At 40.7% G+C, this 17,458-nt stretch overlaps 1 protein-coding gene across 2 annotated transcripts; it reads left to right on the top strand.

Annotated features, from left to right (window-relative positions):
• The first annotated feature begins 117 nt into the window (after positions 1-117).
• LOC117247327 (matrix metallopeptidase-21) lies at positions 118-12,101 on the top strand. Of its 2 annotated transcripts, XM_078163142.1 has the most exons (15): positions 118-564; positions 694-777; positions 881-977; positions 1,963-2,037; positions 2,397-2,471; positions 2,571-2,654; positions 2,786-2,871; positions 2,951-3,026; positions 3,145-3,190; positions 4,182-5,080; positions 5,817-5,956; positions 6,042-6,183; positions 6,330-6,587; positions 6,709-6,881; positions 8,608-9,677. In XM_078163142.1, the coding sequence occupies exons 1-15, from the start codon at positions 502-504 to the stop codon at positions 8,911-8,913; spliced, it is 2,604 nt and encodes an 867-aa protein (XP_078019268.1). In that variant the 5' UTR covers positions 118-501; the 3' UTR covers positions 8,914-9,677. The 2 variants fall into 2 exon arrangements, with proteins under 2 accessions (XP_078019268.1, XP_078019267.1); XM_078163141.1 differs by lacking the exons at positions 118-564; positions 694-777; positions 881-977; ... (4 more) ...; positions 2,951-3,026; positions 3,145-3,190 and adding an exon at positions 3,265-4,059 and having other exon boundaries at positions 4,168-5,080; positions 8,608-12,101.
• Positions 12,102-17,458: the final 5,357 nt, after the last annotated feature.

The raw sequence follows: 17,458 nt of genomic DNA, 5'->3' as shown, positions 1-17,458 counted from the left end.
TCGTTGTGTACACAGCGGTAGTGACAGCTTGAAGTACATGAATTTCGTGTAATATTTTGCATTTTTGTGCGTAACTATCGGAATTTATATCATTATATCATACCAGTAAGTGAAATTAGCAAGTTATCATCACTATGCATTACGGACATGTTCTGTTAAGGGGACGGTTAACGTTACTAGCTAGCTTAACTGTCATTCAGTACGTCTTGCTAATGTAAACAATAACACAGGAAGACACGAGCCATGTTTTAGCTAATGCTAAATACATGCGTGTTTATACAGTCCAATAATCGTGACTCAACAGTATTGTTATCAGCAGGTTGCATATGACAGTTTTAGGGTGTAGCTTAGCTTGCTGTGCCTTCACACCCTCTGTCCTCTGTGTTATTGCAGTTGTGAGTTTCTTGCTTTGGCTGCAGCATTCATCTTCCACCCTGATTTGGTTTATTGTATTTTCCCCCATATATTATATTGATCCAGCGTTTTAAGGTCTGTGTCGAGATGCATGTACTGCTTCTCAAAGAGCCACGAGATGGAGAGTCTGGACCTGATCCTTACATCAAGGTAACGTTAGATAGACTGTACTGTGTTCATATATGTATCCTCAGCAGTTTTCAATACTGCACTCCACCTTTAATGCTTTGCACTTCACTGCAAACTTTGACAAAATTCTTTTTTAATCTGATTCCACAGGCGCTGGCCTCACATGGACATAAAGCAACCCTAATCCCTGTGCTGTCTTTTAAGTTTGTCTCATTGAACACTTTGTCAGACAAGGTAAAATTAATTACTTCATCACTGGATCAGTATTTGTATCATTTGTGTACATATTTATTGCTTTTTGTATCATGTATCTGTTTAATGTGTCTCCTTATTTCAGCTTTTCCAACCAGAAAAACATGGAGGTCTTATATTTACTAGCCCAAGAGCAGTGGAGGCTGTGAAGATGTGCTTGGAAGCAGAAGAAAGACGGGAAGGTGAGAGGATACATATAATTATTTTACTCTGTACCTCACTGATAAATCCCCTGAAAGCAAAGATATGGCTAAATGTCTATATGTTTTTAAAATTTTATTTGTTAATTTATTTGATAGGGACAGTACATGCAGGCATTGTTACATTTAGAGAAAACGCAACCAATGCAATTTAGGACTTCTAGCTGTAGCTTATTCACAAGCTCTGCCCCTGGTACGGCTTTTGAGGAATAAAACACAATATAACACTCTAATATAGGCCTAATAAAAGAAACAACAACGACAAACAATAACTGAAACAAGTACTATAAACTACAATTAAGAACAATGACTGAAAATGACAATTAAGAACAACAAAAGTAAACAAAATTTGTATGCTATAGAAAGCAATGTAGTTTTAGTTTTGTCTGGGTATTGAAAGCTTTAAATGGAGTTAAGGATGGCAGTGAATTTCACATCTGTGGGCCTTTAACTGGAAAAGAGGACTGTCTGAATGTTGTTATGCATTGTGCTGGTTTACAGTTCCTCTAACTGCTCCCCTCGTGGTGGCTCCTTTGCTTTTTATATTTTAAAATTATTTGACTTTCTGGTTCTGCGGCAAGATCATTCGCACACTTAAAAATCTATTTTATAAATGAAAGATTTATAAATTTATCAAAGCTTGATACCTTTCTGAGTTCTTCAATGATACTTAAAAGCCTGTGTCCATGATGACATTGTAGGTTTCACTGCTGATTAGGTTGCTTGACCCCAATTGGTTACACAAAAAAGAGATATGTTAGAGTCATGGCATGCAGATATAGCTGGGTAGCTTCTATGGGTAAATAAAGACAACACCTAGGTATCGTAACTCATTTATTTTCATTATTTCCTCCTGATCAATAGTTATTGTAAAGCCATCACAAGTTATTTTGTTTCGGGACTGCTAACTGAGATTTAAGACAGTTTCCCTGATTAAATGTTGTCCTGTTCCTCGTTATTATCTCAGAATGGAACAACTCTGTGAAAGACAAATGGAACAGCAAGTCCATCTATGTGGTTGGGAAGGCAACTGCTGCATTAGGTGAGTTGTTGTCACATATGAAAACGCCTCTCACTTAAAATCATTTTTGTTAAAACACATCTGTGCTTTTTACAAACCCTTGCTATGTTAATGCTAATTTAGCAGAGTGTGGCAGGCACCTGGTGCTGACACAAGTGTGTGAAGTGATGTTACTACCTTCAGTCATTTGGAAATAGGTCGTGCCAAGTGACAGTTTGCTGTGACATTCAGTGAATGTATTTAAAAAGCGAGCAGGTGCAGCACCTTCCTGTTGTGTGCTTTACCTTCTTTTTTCTGTTGTTGCAGTTGGTCTTTTTGTTGTCAGTTTTTTATGAGTTGTGCTTTTAGTAATTGAATTATTTGTGCTTTTTCCTACACAGTACAGAGTCTGGGTCTGAACCCTTTGGGCGAGGACACAGGGACAGCAGATGTCCTATCACGTCTTATCATTGAACGTACGAAATGACTTTTACACTCCAACATTCCTCACAGTTCAGTTTAATAGAAAACTCACAGCCGTGATAACTAATATGACCTTATACTTCTCATCACAGGAGAGGACACAAATATTCCACCACTTTTCTTCCCCTGTGGCTCAATCAAGAGAGAAGTCTTGCCTACAGCTTTAAGGGAAAATGGTAAGCATTCTCCCCTATTGTGCCTCGAGATTAAGACTCAAGGTGATATATGTCCCACTGGGGCTACGCTAATTATAAGATAATAATTGCACTACCTTTATCACCGCGGGGATCTGTTTCTTTGTTTCCAGGAGTGCCCCTAGAGACGCTGACTGTCTATCAAACAGCGGAACATCCAGATCTGGAGAAAAATATAAAGAACTATTTCACAGAGCAGGTAAAACCCCGCTGCTTCTGCATTTTAGGCAATGCGTTTCTAAATGTAGCAACAGGTAATTTCATCTTCGCTTTTACAGGGCACTCCAGCCAGCATAGCTTTCTTCAGTCCATCAGGAGTGAAGTTCTGCCTAGAGGTGGTACGGAGGCTGTCAGGCGAACAGCTGGCTCAAATAAAGGTACAGCCTCCTCTTAATCACTCACATAAAGTTGTGCATGAATCCACAGTGCTTAACAGATCTCCAGTGCCTCTGACACTCAGTTTTGTGTCCAGTTTGCAGCCATAGGGCCGACTACGCAAGACGCCATGACAGCAGAAGGCCTGAGTGTCAGCTGCGTTGCGGTGAAGCCAACAGCCGAACACCTGGCAGCAGCGATAGCCAAAGCTCTACAGTGATCATCCCACAGGCTGCAGCCCTTAAATCCATCCACTTTATCTTCTCTCTGTATATTCTGTATTATTTATAAGTGCTGTCATTTATCTGTTTGTCTTGCACCACTTTTGTATATACATCAGCTTATTTGCACTGAGAAAATGTAGCTTTTTGTGCCATAAAAGCCTTATAATGTAAGTTATTATAATTCCAATCATGTTAAGCCGCGTGCTAAAGAAATTTAATGCAGGGTTTGTTGTTGAAAATAAACCTCGGGCAGTTTGATGTGGAAGGTTTGGTCACTGGTTATTCATCGTAAAACTCTAAAGTGTGTCTAAGTGTGTGTCCTGTTCAAAGCAGGTGTCAACAGAAGTCACGGTTGTCCTTAACTGTTATTGTCCACATGAAAGTGAAGTCTCAACGTCTTTCCACAGGTCAACAACAGTCCATTTAAAACCAATGGAGCGTGTATGACACATCAATACGATGTAGCAGTTGGAGACAGTAAAAACAGTTTACTTTTCACACAGAGCTGATAAAAGTGAGACACATTCAGAGAGTTGCACCTTTAGATGGGTGTGGAGACACTCAGGATCTGCCTACAAAAGCACAGCGGCTTCTTACCTACTTGTATACAGTTGCACGAGTAAACCAACGCCACGATGCTGACTTCTATCCAGCTGATGATTTTGCTTTTTTGGACGAGCATTAGCTCAGCTGATGCAGAGAAACTTTTCCATAATCGGGATCATTCTGATGTGCAGACCCTTGATTCTCACCAAGCTGAGGTTATAACAGACAAGTACACAGCCGAGGTAAGACTTCATATAATTTTTAAATTCTCTTTCAAACTTTATCTATCAGATTATTCATTTTATGATTGATTACAGGACCAGTAAAATGTCAGTCGTGTCTTGTTACAGTTATTTCTCTCTAAATATGGATTCATTAAGCCAGTGAACTGGGACGAGATCCAGTTTGAAGATTCAGACACCTCTTTTACTGATGACTTCCTGGATGGCCTTGAAGACACGATCCAGGAAGGAACCTTGGTGCATCACTCAAGGGATGCTGGTGATCAAGGTGATCGCAACAGTCTAACTGAGAGCGAAGCGTTTATTTCAGCACTTAAAGAGTTTCAGAGGGTATCGGGCCTGCCTGCCACAGGGGTGTTTGACGAGGCCACTAAACAGGCAATGAACAAACCAAGGTGTGGAGTCCCCGACAAGGAGATTGACCTGGACACCCCTGTAGCACCTGAGAACAGCAGTGCCTCAGATATTGAAAACAGTTCCAGCAACACTTTCATTGAGACTGAAAGTAATAACACAGCCAGTAATATAACCACTGATACTTATTTTGGTAGTCTTAACTCCTTTGAAGATGACATATTCAATGGAAATGACACAGAAAGTATTCTAACAGGCATTTCTAATTACACCAGCATGAATTACTCAGACTTCTATGATCCTTTTTTAAATAACACTTCTTCAAATAGCTCACATTACATCACCATGGATGGTCAAGTGGTAAATATCAGCGTGAGCACCCATCAGAGCGAAGCAGTGCGACGCAGGAAACGTCACCTCGCCGCACTTGTGTCCAAAAGCAGACGCAAGAGAGATTTGAGTGAAACGGGCTACATGGCCTTCTCTAAGAGGATGTTAAAATGGAGGCTGATAGGAGAAGGTTACAGCAGCCAGCTGTCCATAGAAGACCAGAGGTACATCTTCAGACTGGCCTTCAGGATGTGGAGCGAGGTGTCTCCGCTGGAGTTTGTGGAGGATACACGTTCCCCGCTGGAGGATGTTGATATCAGGCTGGGCTTTGGCACAAGTAGGTCTGACCCAGTACATATGACACTCATTGTAACATGTTTAAGTGTAAATTTTTATAATAAATGTATTTGCTGTAGCACCTTTAACAGAAATGAAATTCACAAAGTGCTTCACAAAATACGATCAAGCAATTGAACAATGAAACATGCAATGAATAAAAACATCTAGAGAAGTTACTCCAAATATTGCCATGGACATGGATGGGGCAACTAGCTGTCTAAACATTGTTGAAAAAGTTTTAAATATTAAATCCCAGAAATGAAATAGTTTCAGGCATGACCAGAACATGTGACATAAAGTGGCTGAAGACTGTTTACACCTGTCGCACGTAGTATCAGTATCACAGCTAATCTTAGCCAACCAAGCTCTGGACCACTGGAGTCGGTTTACAATCTTATCAGGCCCATTTTCTGGAGTTTCCTCTGGTTCGGACCTTATCTCTTTTGTGAAATAGTTCCTTAACTGCATGTACCTAAAAATACTTATGTATTTTGGGCTTTGAATGCAGGACGTGACTTGTTTTTGAGCATTTTCACAAGGGAATATTTGTGCTTTTATTTTGTAAAGGATCTGAATTTGCCTGGGTCCAATTCTTAAAACTCTGAATACTTCTTCTATCACTGCCCTTGTGTGAAGTAATGTATTGCACCGTGCTTAGATCATGTTTTATTCAAATCACAGAGAAATCAATGCAATCAATTTTTTTTAATGCTGTGCCACTATATTCCTCACAGGAAGGCATCTGGGCTGCAATCAGAGGTTTGATGGCACTGGTCAAGAATTCGCCCACGCCTGGTTCCTGGGTGATATACACTTTGATGACGACGAACATTTCACTGCTCCCAATGCTGGCAGTGGGATCAGCCTTCTCAAAGTAAGAACGATCGCAGGAATCATCAGATGTGTAATGGAAAAGGATAATCAGAGGTTATATTTGAACATTTTTATCTATCTGTCAGGTAGCAGTTCATGAGATCGGCCACGTTTTGGGTCTACCCCACATCTACAGAGCTGGCTCTATAATGCAGCCGAGCTATCTGCCCCAGGAGACAGGCTTTGAGATGGACTGGATGGACAGGAAGGCCATACAGCACCTCTATGGTATGTGGTAACAGCACCATCTAGTGGACACATACACACACAGCCCCAGACAGAAATACATTCAGGATCCTTTACATACTTACAGTAATAGACTGCCACAAAACCAATTTGTTTTCTTCTAATAATGCGCTTGTGTTTGAACCCAGGGGCCTGTAAGGGTCGATTCAACACAGCATTTGATTGGATCAGGAAGGAGAGGACGCCCTACGGAGAGGTTGTCATCCGCTTTAACACCTATTTCATGAGAGACGGATGGTACTGGCTATATGAGAACAGACACAACCGGACACGCTTTGGGGATCCAGTTGCACTGCAGGCTGGCTGGCGTGGGATTCCCGTGGATGGAGTGGATGCCTATGTGCATGTGTGGTCCAGAAAAAGAGACGCTGTGTACTTCTTTAAAGGTGGGCTTCATAATGTGCCAGCCTACATATGTGAATTGTATAAATACATATATGTACAGTAGTTTACATAGGCTTATCATTGTCATAATAAACCTCTAAAGATGTGTTTTTCTGTGTACAGGTGCTCAGTTCTGGAGGTATGACACTGAGAATGACCAGGCTTATAGACAGGACCCTGAAGGTCACCACTATCCAAGGTTAATCTCTGAAGGTTTCCCAGGGGTGTTCAGTCCCATTGACACAGCCTTTTATGACAGGAGGGACTCTCGCATCTACTTCTTCAGAGGCACTCTTGTAAGAATTGCATCTATATCTTCTTTCTGACACATGACACATAGATTAGTTAGGTTAGAAAGAGCAATAGATTTAAGGATTGTGTGAGAGACGGCCAATGAGGTGACAGTTTAAGGGACTGAACTGCCGACAAGACAATGTGGGCAACTGTTATATTGTCACAGTCTCCCAGGGATCACAGTGTCAACCTTTGTAATTTGATTAATCGCAAATTTGTCAATCTTAATTCATAGTGTTTTGTTGTGTTGTGTTGTGTTAATTAAAGCTCAGGTAGGCATACATTTCAATTAGGGCCTGCTGTGCCGTAAGACAAATTTCTGTGCAAGCAGACAATAAAGTATATCGTATCGTATCGTATCTGGAAAAGGCCAAAAAACGAACAAACAAAAAATAAACAGCAGAATTTGAAAATACATCCTGCTACTGCAGCTCTCCCAGACAACCCTGGGCATATGCACATGCTTCATACACTAACCTAGTGTTTTTCATACATCGATCCACACAGAGTTGCCTGCAGCACATTGACTCAGCATCTCCTTTCCCCGCTTTCTCTGTTTATCAGACCACAGATGAGACGAGAATTAGCTAGCTAGCCACACCATGATCTGTCCGCCTCCCTCTCTACTCCTGTGGACTGCTTCCCCTAGAGGAGAGCAGGCAGCAGCTCAGAAGACGGACCATCAGTCGCCGGCTGTAGTGGCGCGATTTCAGCCAGAGCAAACCCCCCCAGGGCCAGGTGTCACAGCAGGCTTGTGGCCAGCAGCAGCACCAGGTCTAACTTGTGTAAAGGCAGCAACAGAAAGTTTGATGATCCAGTGGGAAGTCTGTCTGGTCTCTCCAGAGCTGGGGTTTGCATGTTGGACTTGGGTTGCTGCGGCTGCTGTTTGGGGTCCCTCTCCTGAGCTGCTGCCCACTCTCCCACCGGCGATCGATGCTCTAACTAACGTTAGCTGCATAAATGTTAGCAGAAGGCTAACTATTAACTACTAAACTATAAGCAACATTTTCTTTCCATCTCTGAAATGCTTCGCCAATATTGACACGTTTTGTCTCATTTATTGTCAGACTCTCTTTTAGACTCTCGTTTAGATTTGTAGTGTAGGCAGTTGTTGGCGATGCAGGAAGAGCAACTTTTTCTGCAGGTTTTAACTGAAGGGACATGCACCAGCATCTGCATTTGTAGAAAAGCCAATAAGAAGAAGCCGTCTCTTACTCTCTTTAAAATGGCCTGTGATTGGCCAAAGTATCTTGGCACAGGCTAGATTTTCTGAAGCCTAAAAACAGAGTCTAGAGGTGCAGAAGTTTTCTCTCAGACCACTTGAATTACAATATGCTCAAAGTTTAATATGGGATTTTTAAAATTAAACTGCCTACTGAAGCTTTAAATTACCACAAACTAATTGACGCAAATTAAAACCTGAGGCCTGTTATTATAGCATAGGACTACTTGTTTGTTTCTGGGTGTATTATTAAGCTGCCATGCTATTGTTCTGTGCTTGACAGAAACCAAGAGGCAACAGGGTACAAATATAATACACAGAATATTTTATATATGCATACATACATTTTGGAGAGACCAAAGCCCAAGGTAATTGATTGTTTCTTAGCATTATGAGAGAACATATTCATGCAAACAAACCTGCTACACTTCCTCTGTGATTTACTTGCGTAGTGTAATTGAATTGATTTCTATATAAGAAGGGGAAACAATTATCTGTTCAAACAGGTGTATGCATTCGACGTGGAAGCCAACAGCTTGGCAAGAGGCTTCCCCAAAAACATCAGAGATGTTTTCCCTCCAGTGGTGAGTGGGGACCATCCAGATGGCAACATTGACGCTGCCTACTTCTCCTACACCCACAATGCCATCTTTCTACTCAAGGGCACACACTTCTGGCAGGTGGTGGGCAGCCGCGAACGCTGGCGCCGGCCCTTTCTGCCGCAAAATGGCCTGCTGCCACACAAGGAGGTGGATCAACACTGGTTCGACATCTGCAACGTTCATCCCACTGCACTCAAACTAACTCGCTGAGTTTGCTGAAGCAGAGACTCATTAAACCGTACTGATGTGTACTGATGGGGTCTACTGATTCACCTGTTATATGTTTACGTGTTGTCATATGTGTGTAGCATCCATTGTCTAACTTTTTAATGTTTATAATTTAAGATCTTAAAGACAAAAATAACTGAATATTTTTGTTGGCTTACTTTTTAATGAGGTGTGTTATTAATATATCAGCTGCTCTGTCTGTCTCTCACTTAGAGGTGCCAAATGCATACTGGCATGAAAACAATCCCAAAGGACCTCCTATGATTAAGATATTTAGAGAGTCAGGGAGAATATACTTATTTATAGATAGTTCACTCATGCTTTATACAGACACCTCATTTTACTTACACTGTGGAGAAAATGCTATCAAATGGCACACTTACAAAGAAAAGGGGATGTTCATGCAAAAACAGGAAATAATTTCATACCTCTCAATCTCCCAGTCGCCAGAAGAAAATGTTGGCATTGTATGTTTCTGGAAATCACAAATGTGTTTCATTGGCATGCCCCATACATATTATATCTAAAATGTTTCTAAAATGATGTATATAAAAGCTGATTTTGTCATCAAGAGGTGGAAGGGATGGTGGATGGTGTGTCACCAAAGTCAGATGCCTGCCAAGCTGAAGACCACTGCAGGCCACCATTCGAGACCAACAAACAACAAAACCAGTTGTTTTTAGCGAGTCATTGCTGTGTTTCCAGCAGTTTTCAGGCCCCAAAATGTGGGTGTTTTTAGTATCTAGTAGCTGTGTTTCCAGCTGCTTTTTATGCACCAAATGTGGGTGCTTTTTAGAGACACGAGTGTGATTCTAGCTGCTGTTTAGACACCAAATGTGGGTGTATTGTCGAGACCCATGAGTGAGTTTCCAGTAGTTTTTAAGGCCCCGAATGTGGGTGTTTTTTAGAGACCCGTGAGTGTGTTTCCAGCAGTTTTTAAGGCACCAAATGTGGGTGTTTTTTAGAGACTTGTGAGTGTGTTTCCAGCAGTTTTTAAGGCACCAAATGTGGGTGTTTTTTAGAGACCCGTGAGTGTGTTTCCAGCAGTTTTTAAGGCACCAAATGTGGGTGTGTTTTAAAGATACGGGAGTATGTTTCTAGTTGCTTTTTAGGCACCAAATGTGGGTGTTTTTTAGAGACCCATGAGTGTGTTTCCAGTGGCTTTTTATGCACCAAATGTGGGTGTTTTTTAGAGACCTATGAGTGTGTTTCCAGCTGCTTTTTATGCACCAAATGTGGGTGTTTTTTAGAGACACGAGTGTGATTCTAGCTGCTGTTTAGACACCAAATGTGGGTGTATTGTCGAGACCCATGAGTGAGTTTCCAGTAGTTTTTAAGGCCCCGAATGTGGGTGTTTTTTAGAGACCCGTGAGTGTGTTTCTAGCAGTTTTTAAGGCACCAAATGTGGGTGTTTTTTAGAGACTTGTGAGTGTGTTTCCAGCAGTTTTTAAGGCACCAAATGTGGGTGTTTTTTAGAGACCCGTGAGTGTGTTTCCAGCAGTTTTTAAGGCACCAAATGTGGGTGTGTTTTAAAGATACGGGAGTATGTTTCTAGTTGCTTTTTAGGCACCAAATGTGGGTGTTTTTTAGAGACCCATGAGTGTGTTTCCAGTGGCTTTTAAAGCACCAAAAGTGGGTGCTTTTTAGAGACCTGTGAGTGTATTCCCAGTAGTTTTTTAGGCACCAAACGTGGGCGTGTTTTAAAGATACAGGAGTGTGTTTCTAGTTGCTTTTTAGGCACCACTTGCGGCTGTTTTTTTTTAGAAACCTGTGTTTCCAGCAGCTATTTTGGCACTAAATGTGGGTGTGTTTAAGAGACCTGTGAGTGTGTTTCCAGCAGCTTTTTCGGCATCAAATGTGGGTGTTTTTTAGAGACCTGTGAGTGTGCTTCCAGCTGCTTTTTAGGCATCAAATGTGGGTGCTTTTTAGAGACCGTTTAGGCACCAAGTGTGGGCGCTTTTTAGAGACCTGTGAGTGTGCTTCCAGCTGCTTTTTGGGCACCAAATGTGGGTGTTTTTCCTGCATCTTTAAGCCCCCAAACGGGTGAATTTTTAGTGATCTGTGGCTTTTTTTTGGATTGTCTTTTAAGGCAAAGAACATGGGTGTCTTTTAGCAACCTGTCCCTGTTTTTCCAGCAGGGATAGTACCACAGATAGTAGTTGTTTTTTTACTAAGATATTACTGCATTTCCTGCCAGAATATTGGCCACACGAAAAAAATTTTTTAACCAAGACATCACAGTGTGTCCAGTGTGGTTTTGCTCCTAATACCTGTTTTTTTTTAAAAGCCAAAACATAGTATTTTCTGAACAATAACCATTTTTTTGTGCCTAAACCTAACTATGTGTTAACCACAGTGTTATTGATACATAAAGTTTTAATGTATCTGCTACACAATAACATGCAAATGTAAGGTATCGGTGATTTGCAGAAACGTACATTGCCAACATTTTTTCTTGTGAATGGGATATATTGAGAACTACGGAGTGACATCTTATGTAAGATATATTGGACCTATATTAGTTGAAGAAAGATGCATAAAAGTATCTGTACTACGATGCGTGTACAAAAATGGAGATTTATTCATAATACTGAGAGTGGTTTCTGGGTAAACTCACAGATTGAAATGTGTGTTTAAAAAAATGTTATTTAATGATTTGAAATGTATATCATCATCATAACCATCATCATCATCATCATCATCATTATCATCACCATAATTATCATCATTAACATTCATCCAGACTCCTCTGAGTGTTTCTTGTTTGCGCTTTGTTGCTGGGAGGGATACAACATTACAACCAGATCCAGTCGTTGCCCTGTGATGATGATGGATGTATAGATTCACTTGGTCCCATGGCCTCTTGTTAGCTTGACTGTCTGACAGCACATCTGCACTGGATGTATGAAATCACACTTCCCTCCAAATCGCTTGCAGAAACTCTAATCTATAGCTGCCTGCAGGCAGGAAAGAATATCATGTCAAGTCAAGTCAAGTCAAGTCAGTTTCAGCCCAATATAAGAAATCACAAGTTTGCCTCACGGGGCTGGAAACCACGATTTTCCCTTTGCAAAAATCCCTTCAATGCTCTGTGGTGATTCATCCCATGCAGTGCTTGTGGGCTGACCTGCAAGAAAACAACATACGCTTTATCAATAAAAACCTGGAGGTGGTGGAAAACATCTATCCGATGATGCGTTTCTTTGAATTCCTTCTTGTTATGAAAGAAATGGTTAAAGATTTACACATTATCAATCAAGAAAGAGCATATTGAAATTGTGGCAAAAAATGATTGAAAAGGGGGACTTGCCTTATTACTTAATGCTGTTCCATTTTACAGTAATCATTTGAGCACGGAGCAAAGCAACAGACATCGATTCTCTAATCAATATCTCACTTGAACACTCTTATTAATTCTGCTCATCTTAGGATATTAGGCTCCTGGTGGGCCCCAGATAACTAGCATTGTGCTCCAGGCGCTCCATAGGCTATATTAATAAATTGAAGTAGAAATCAATTACAAGCAAAGGAAAGAAATGTCATGGTAAGTGGGGCTACAGAGACAGATGTCATGAGATGATAATCATGCTCAGGCATGTATAGAATGAGATTCTCTGTCTGCGAAGGCAAAAACAGCATACAAATAAATGCCCTCATTCATCTCCCTCTGCTAAAGATGTGTGCTTGTGTTAAGGTTATATTCCTTGTATTTTTTAGAAGATTTGAGTGGCTGAATAGCAGCAGTTGTCACTCCTGACTTCTTGGTTCAAGTCCACGTGAACATTTTGAGATTTCTTTTTATTATTACAATAGTAACAGGCATATTATCTCTCCAGAAGAACTAATAAACATCCTGTAATTCAGCGTGAAGACACATTTGTTTGAATCTAATGCGCCATATGTTTGTAGCTGCAGTACATTGCTGCGTGGTTGATATCTCAGCAGGAATTATTGATAGACTAATATTGAATCCAGTGCACAAGATGATGCAGTGCAGCAGAGGCCTGTGATCTGTTTGTTTATCCCATTATGAAGCACCATACATCTCCTGCACCCTGGAGTTCCCCATACAGAGAAATCCTAAATACAAACTGTTATTCACACATGCGAGTCCCCGGCTGCCACACTGCACAGCTCAATGATCTGTGCTTTTGCACTAACAGTGCTGCTATTGAAGCTCTCTTCCCTACACCCTGGGCCTCTTTGGATGCGACTGGGATAAATGAGATCAGTCATGCTGATGGAGCCCGAGCCGCAGCAGCCTCGAAGAGATACAAAAACCTGTGTCATGGCACAGGAATCCACATGGGAGGCACTTCAGAAACAGGAGAATGGGACAAAACTCCTGCAGCACATTCATTTAACAAAAATCTCCCAAACTCTGCCAAGACGTGGAAATAACTTGCAGTGCTGTTGCCTCATTTTTTGTCGCAGAGCGGTGTGGAAAACATTGGAATAATTGTGTGTGTGTGTGTGTGTGTGTGTGTGTGTGTGTGTGTATGTGTGTCATGGGATTAGTTTAAAGGGACAGTTCAACCCAAAATCAAAAATACATATTTTTCCTCTAACCTGTGGTAATGCCTTAATCTAAATTGTTTTGGTGTGAGTTGCTGAGTGTTGGAGATATCAGCCATAGAGATGTCTGCCTTCTCTCCAGTATAATGGAACTAGATGGCACTTGGCTTGTGGTGCTCAAAGCGCCAAAAAATACATTTGAAAAACTCAACAGCAATGTCTCTTTCTAGAGATCATGACCTGGTAACTCAAGATAATGCGAGGACCTTGTTGTACAACAAATCCTCATGTAATGGTCCATATGATTATGATATCTAACAAGATAGTATAACGTTAGGTATTTAACTTCATATTATGCACTCAATATAAAGTTACGTACCTAACCTAGATTAGATTATGCATGGTGATTTGGTTGGAGGGTGTAATTTGTTAGAAAGAAAATAGTTCCTGCCTAAAAACTGCTAACAACAAAAGCCGTGGATTATCTTAAGTAACCGGGTCATGATTCATGAAAAGAGACATTGTTTAGTTTTCCCAAAGTATTGGATGAGAGTGTGCCATCTAGTTCCCCTATATTTGAGAGAAGGCAGACATTTATATGACCGATATCTCCAACACTTGGCAACTCACACCAGAACAATCTAGACTGATAAATAGCACTACAGGTAAGAGAAAAAAATGTGTATTTTTGATTTTGGGGATAGCTGTCCCTTTAACAACCCGTGGCATATAGATTAAGTAGTGTGTTACATTTGAATGTATCCTCATATTCTTGCTGTCAAGCTCCGGCCCTTTGAGGATATCCTTGTTGTCCTGTCACCTCTCCAGAGTTTACTTAATATTGAGTTCAAGGATGATATCACATTCAATATGTTCACAGAAAGAGAACATTTCCACCCTTTCCCCTGCCATAGAAATGATGGCATTTTCTTCCGTGAGTCAGATCTTGCGGGAAGAATGTTGAATAGTTTCAATTTATTGTACGCTTGAGTTGAGAAATTGTTCATTGTACATGTCATAATATTCACACAGCAGCACTGTGAAAATCTTTCATGCCCTGTCTGCCCTTGTTGAAACAGAGCGAGTGAAGTGCTAACCTCATCAGGAAAAGGAATAAACAATTCCATTACTTTAAGGGTATTGATCAGTAGGATGGAGAGGACTCATGAGGATGGAACGGCTTCCTGCATCACATTCCCCTACCCTACTATGGTGTACCTCTATATTTCCTCCTCCATCACTCATTATCACCCACCAACTGAAATCCACACCCATTTATCTTTCTGGTGTCTCGTCATTAAAAAGGTCTAACACAATTCAAGTTGCATTATGAGGCAGCAGTCAGATAAATCTTAACTTGACTTGCATTTAGACCTCGAGTGGAATTATTAACAGATCATGCCTGACACAGAAGTAATAACAGAATGGGCAAAATGCAATGTAACCTTCTCTGATAACTTATTGCCAATACATTTTCGTAATTAACAAGTGTTTGATCAACAGCTTATCAATTAAAGGGGCACTCCAGTGATTTAGTAGTGCAGGACCAGAAAGTTCAGGGACTTGCAGGAGACAAATCTAAACAAAGAATAGTCCACAATGAAGCAGCAGAAATCGAAATAGCCTAACTTTTAATCCCTACTGTGTTCCAAAAACACCAGATCCTACACTTGCCATAATGCAACTCGAACATTATCTTTTGTTAGACCCTCCCTGCTTGATAAAAACCCACATCTCTCAAACTCAATTCCCAAATTGTTTTAATCCAGGTTTATAGAGATGAGCCAAATTCCCAGATGGAACAAATATCTGGTATGGATGATGCACTTTTTACGAGTAAAATGTGTCAGTATCTAAACTCGTGATGAGGAAAATCATCATTTGGGTCGATGTGTTTCCTTGTGGTAAAAATAAATAAATCAATATAGCAACTTCAGATCTACCCATATATTTTAGGCTTAATACAAATTTTGGTTAGGTCCCACCCACTTTGTGTCTAGACTCCGCCCATTCTGAGCATACATATGAAAATAAAGATAATTTTGTTGACTGAACAGATGGAGATGCAGATAATGTTATACTCGCTCATCCCTATTGACATATAATATCTTATATTAGAAATTTGTAGTCTTCAAGCCAAGACAACCCTGATGACATCACTCAGATTATATTCTCAGATATGACCATGGACCACAAAATGCATCTGAACCAGGCGATGGGTGAGGAGGTTCATTCATTTCAAGGCACATGGAGCAGCTGGCAGGAAGGAGCATATGCACTGAAACAAACATAGGCCTATAATACTGATGTATTATGATGATCATCCTTTCTTCATCGTCACGTGGGGCGCCAGTGGTGGTAGGCAGTTTCTTTCTCTTTAGTCTATCTTGTACATTGTTAGTTTCATTTAGAGCATTAGTTACCCTTATTAAGATGGACATTTGTTTAATTTCACTCAAGTTCTAACTTTGTGTTTGTGTCCGCTCTCCTCATTTATGTTTAACTACAAGTTCTTCCATTTGAAACTAAATCTTTGTGTGCAAAGGAAAGTTTCAGTGGCTGATGCATTCTGATCGATGTCCATGATAGTAGACCTCTCCTCCTGAACCTCCTCCTCCTTAACACACATTGAAGTACACATGCCAAAATTAATGTTGCCACATTTTGTAGCGAAATTGATAAACAATGTAAATGTCAAATAGCACTGTAGCAGTGAGGGGGTGACGGTGATATTGTTTGGCTTGTTTAAAGTTCAAGTTTTAAAAAAAAAACCCAGACCTTCAGGCTTTTATTTGTAAAGAATTACTTGAAGTTGGAAAAGCTCAAATATATCACTCAAGGATCAGTATGTCAATGTCTATTCTTCAAGACGTGCGATCTAATGCCTATGTGTTCTTAATTTTGCCTTACTATTTTTCTGGTCCATTCTGTTGCTGTTAATTCAATTGCAATACCCGATTATTATCAGTCTACCTTGACTCTGTATATTTTGTATATTCATGTTTACTAAGTGTATTTAGCGGTGTTCATTTGCCTGTCTGTGCAGGCCAGGGGCAGGCTGGGTTTGGATGAGGTGTGTTCAGAGTGTATATGCTTCATGTTTCTTGGTGGTTCTAAAAAAAAACAAAAACAAAACAAAAAAAAAACTATAAAAATACTTAAATAATCTAAAAAAAAAAGTCTCTTCAGTATATCAGACTCCAAGGTGTACCCATGCCACAGCCTATGGACATGACTGAGCTCATCCAGAGCTACAAAAAGCAACTCTTGACAGTTTAGTTTATTTGATTTTATAAAAGGACGGTGTACAAAGGTAGTGACCGAAAGAATGCGATCGCGGATACAAGCAGCCGAAATGAGTTTCCTCCGTGGAGTGGCTGGGCTCAGCCTTAGAGATAGGGTGAGGAGCTCAGACATCTGGAGGGAGCTCGGAGTAGAGCCGCTGTTCCTTCATGTCGAAAGCGGTCAGCTGAGGTGGTTCGGGCACGTCCCACCGGTAGGAGGCCCCGGGGCTGACCCAGAACACACTGGAGGGATTACATACCTCATCTAGTCTGGGAACACCTTGGGGTCCCCGAGGAGGAGCTGGAAAGCGTTGCTGGGGAGAGGGATGTCTCGGGCTCTTTGCTCGGCCTGCTGCCCTCACGACCTGGCCCTGGGTAAGCGGATGAAAATGGATGGACGAATGGTGTGCAATGACATTAATCATTCACAACAAATAAAAACATATTTGCACCAGATTTAGCAAAACACTTATCTCCATTTGTAGTCCTACACATAACAAGTAGACAGAAGAACTCAAAATAAAATTCAAGGTGTGTACCTAACCTCTGACATCTATCCGAGATCAGCACTGACAAGACTGAACATGTGGTAGTTTTTAAAAACATCGGGAAGCCTAAAAAAGTATTAAAACATTATCCAATTTAAAAGACAACATCCTAAATACTGCAGACAATATTTACATATTTCCATACAAACCTTTCCAAGTGCTTACATATCTATTTATACA

Source organism: Epinephelus lanceolatus, chromosome 21, assembly GCF_041903045.1.
Source record: "Epinephelus lanceolatus isolate andai-2023 chromosome 21, ASM4190304v1, whole genome shotgun sequence".
NCBI lineage: Eukaryota > Metazoa > Chordata > Actinopteri > Perciformes > Serranidae > Epinephelus > Epinephelus lanceolatus.
Note: the sequence above shows the minus strand (reverse complement) of the source record. Positions and strands in the feature narration are given on the sequence as shown.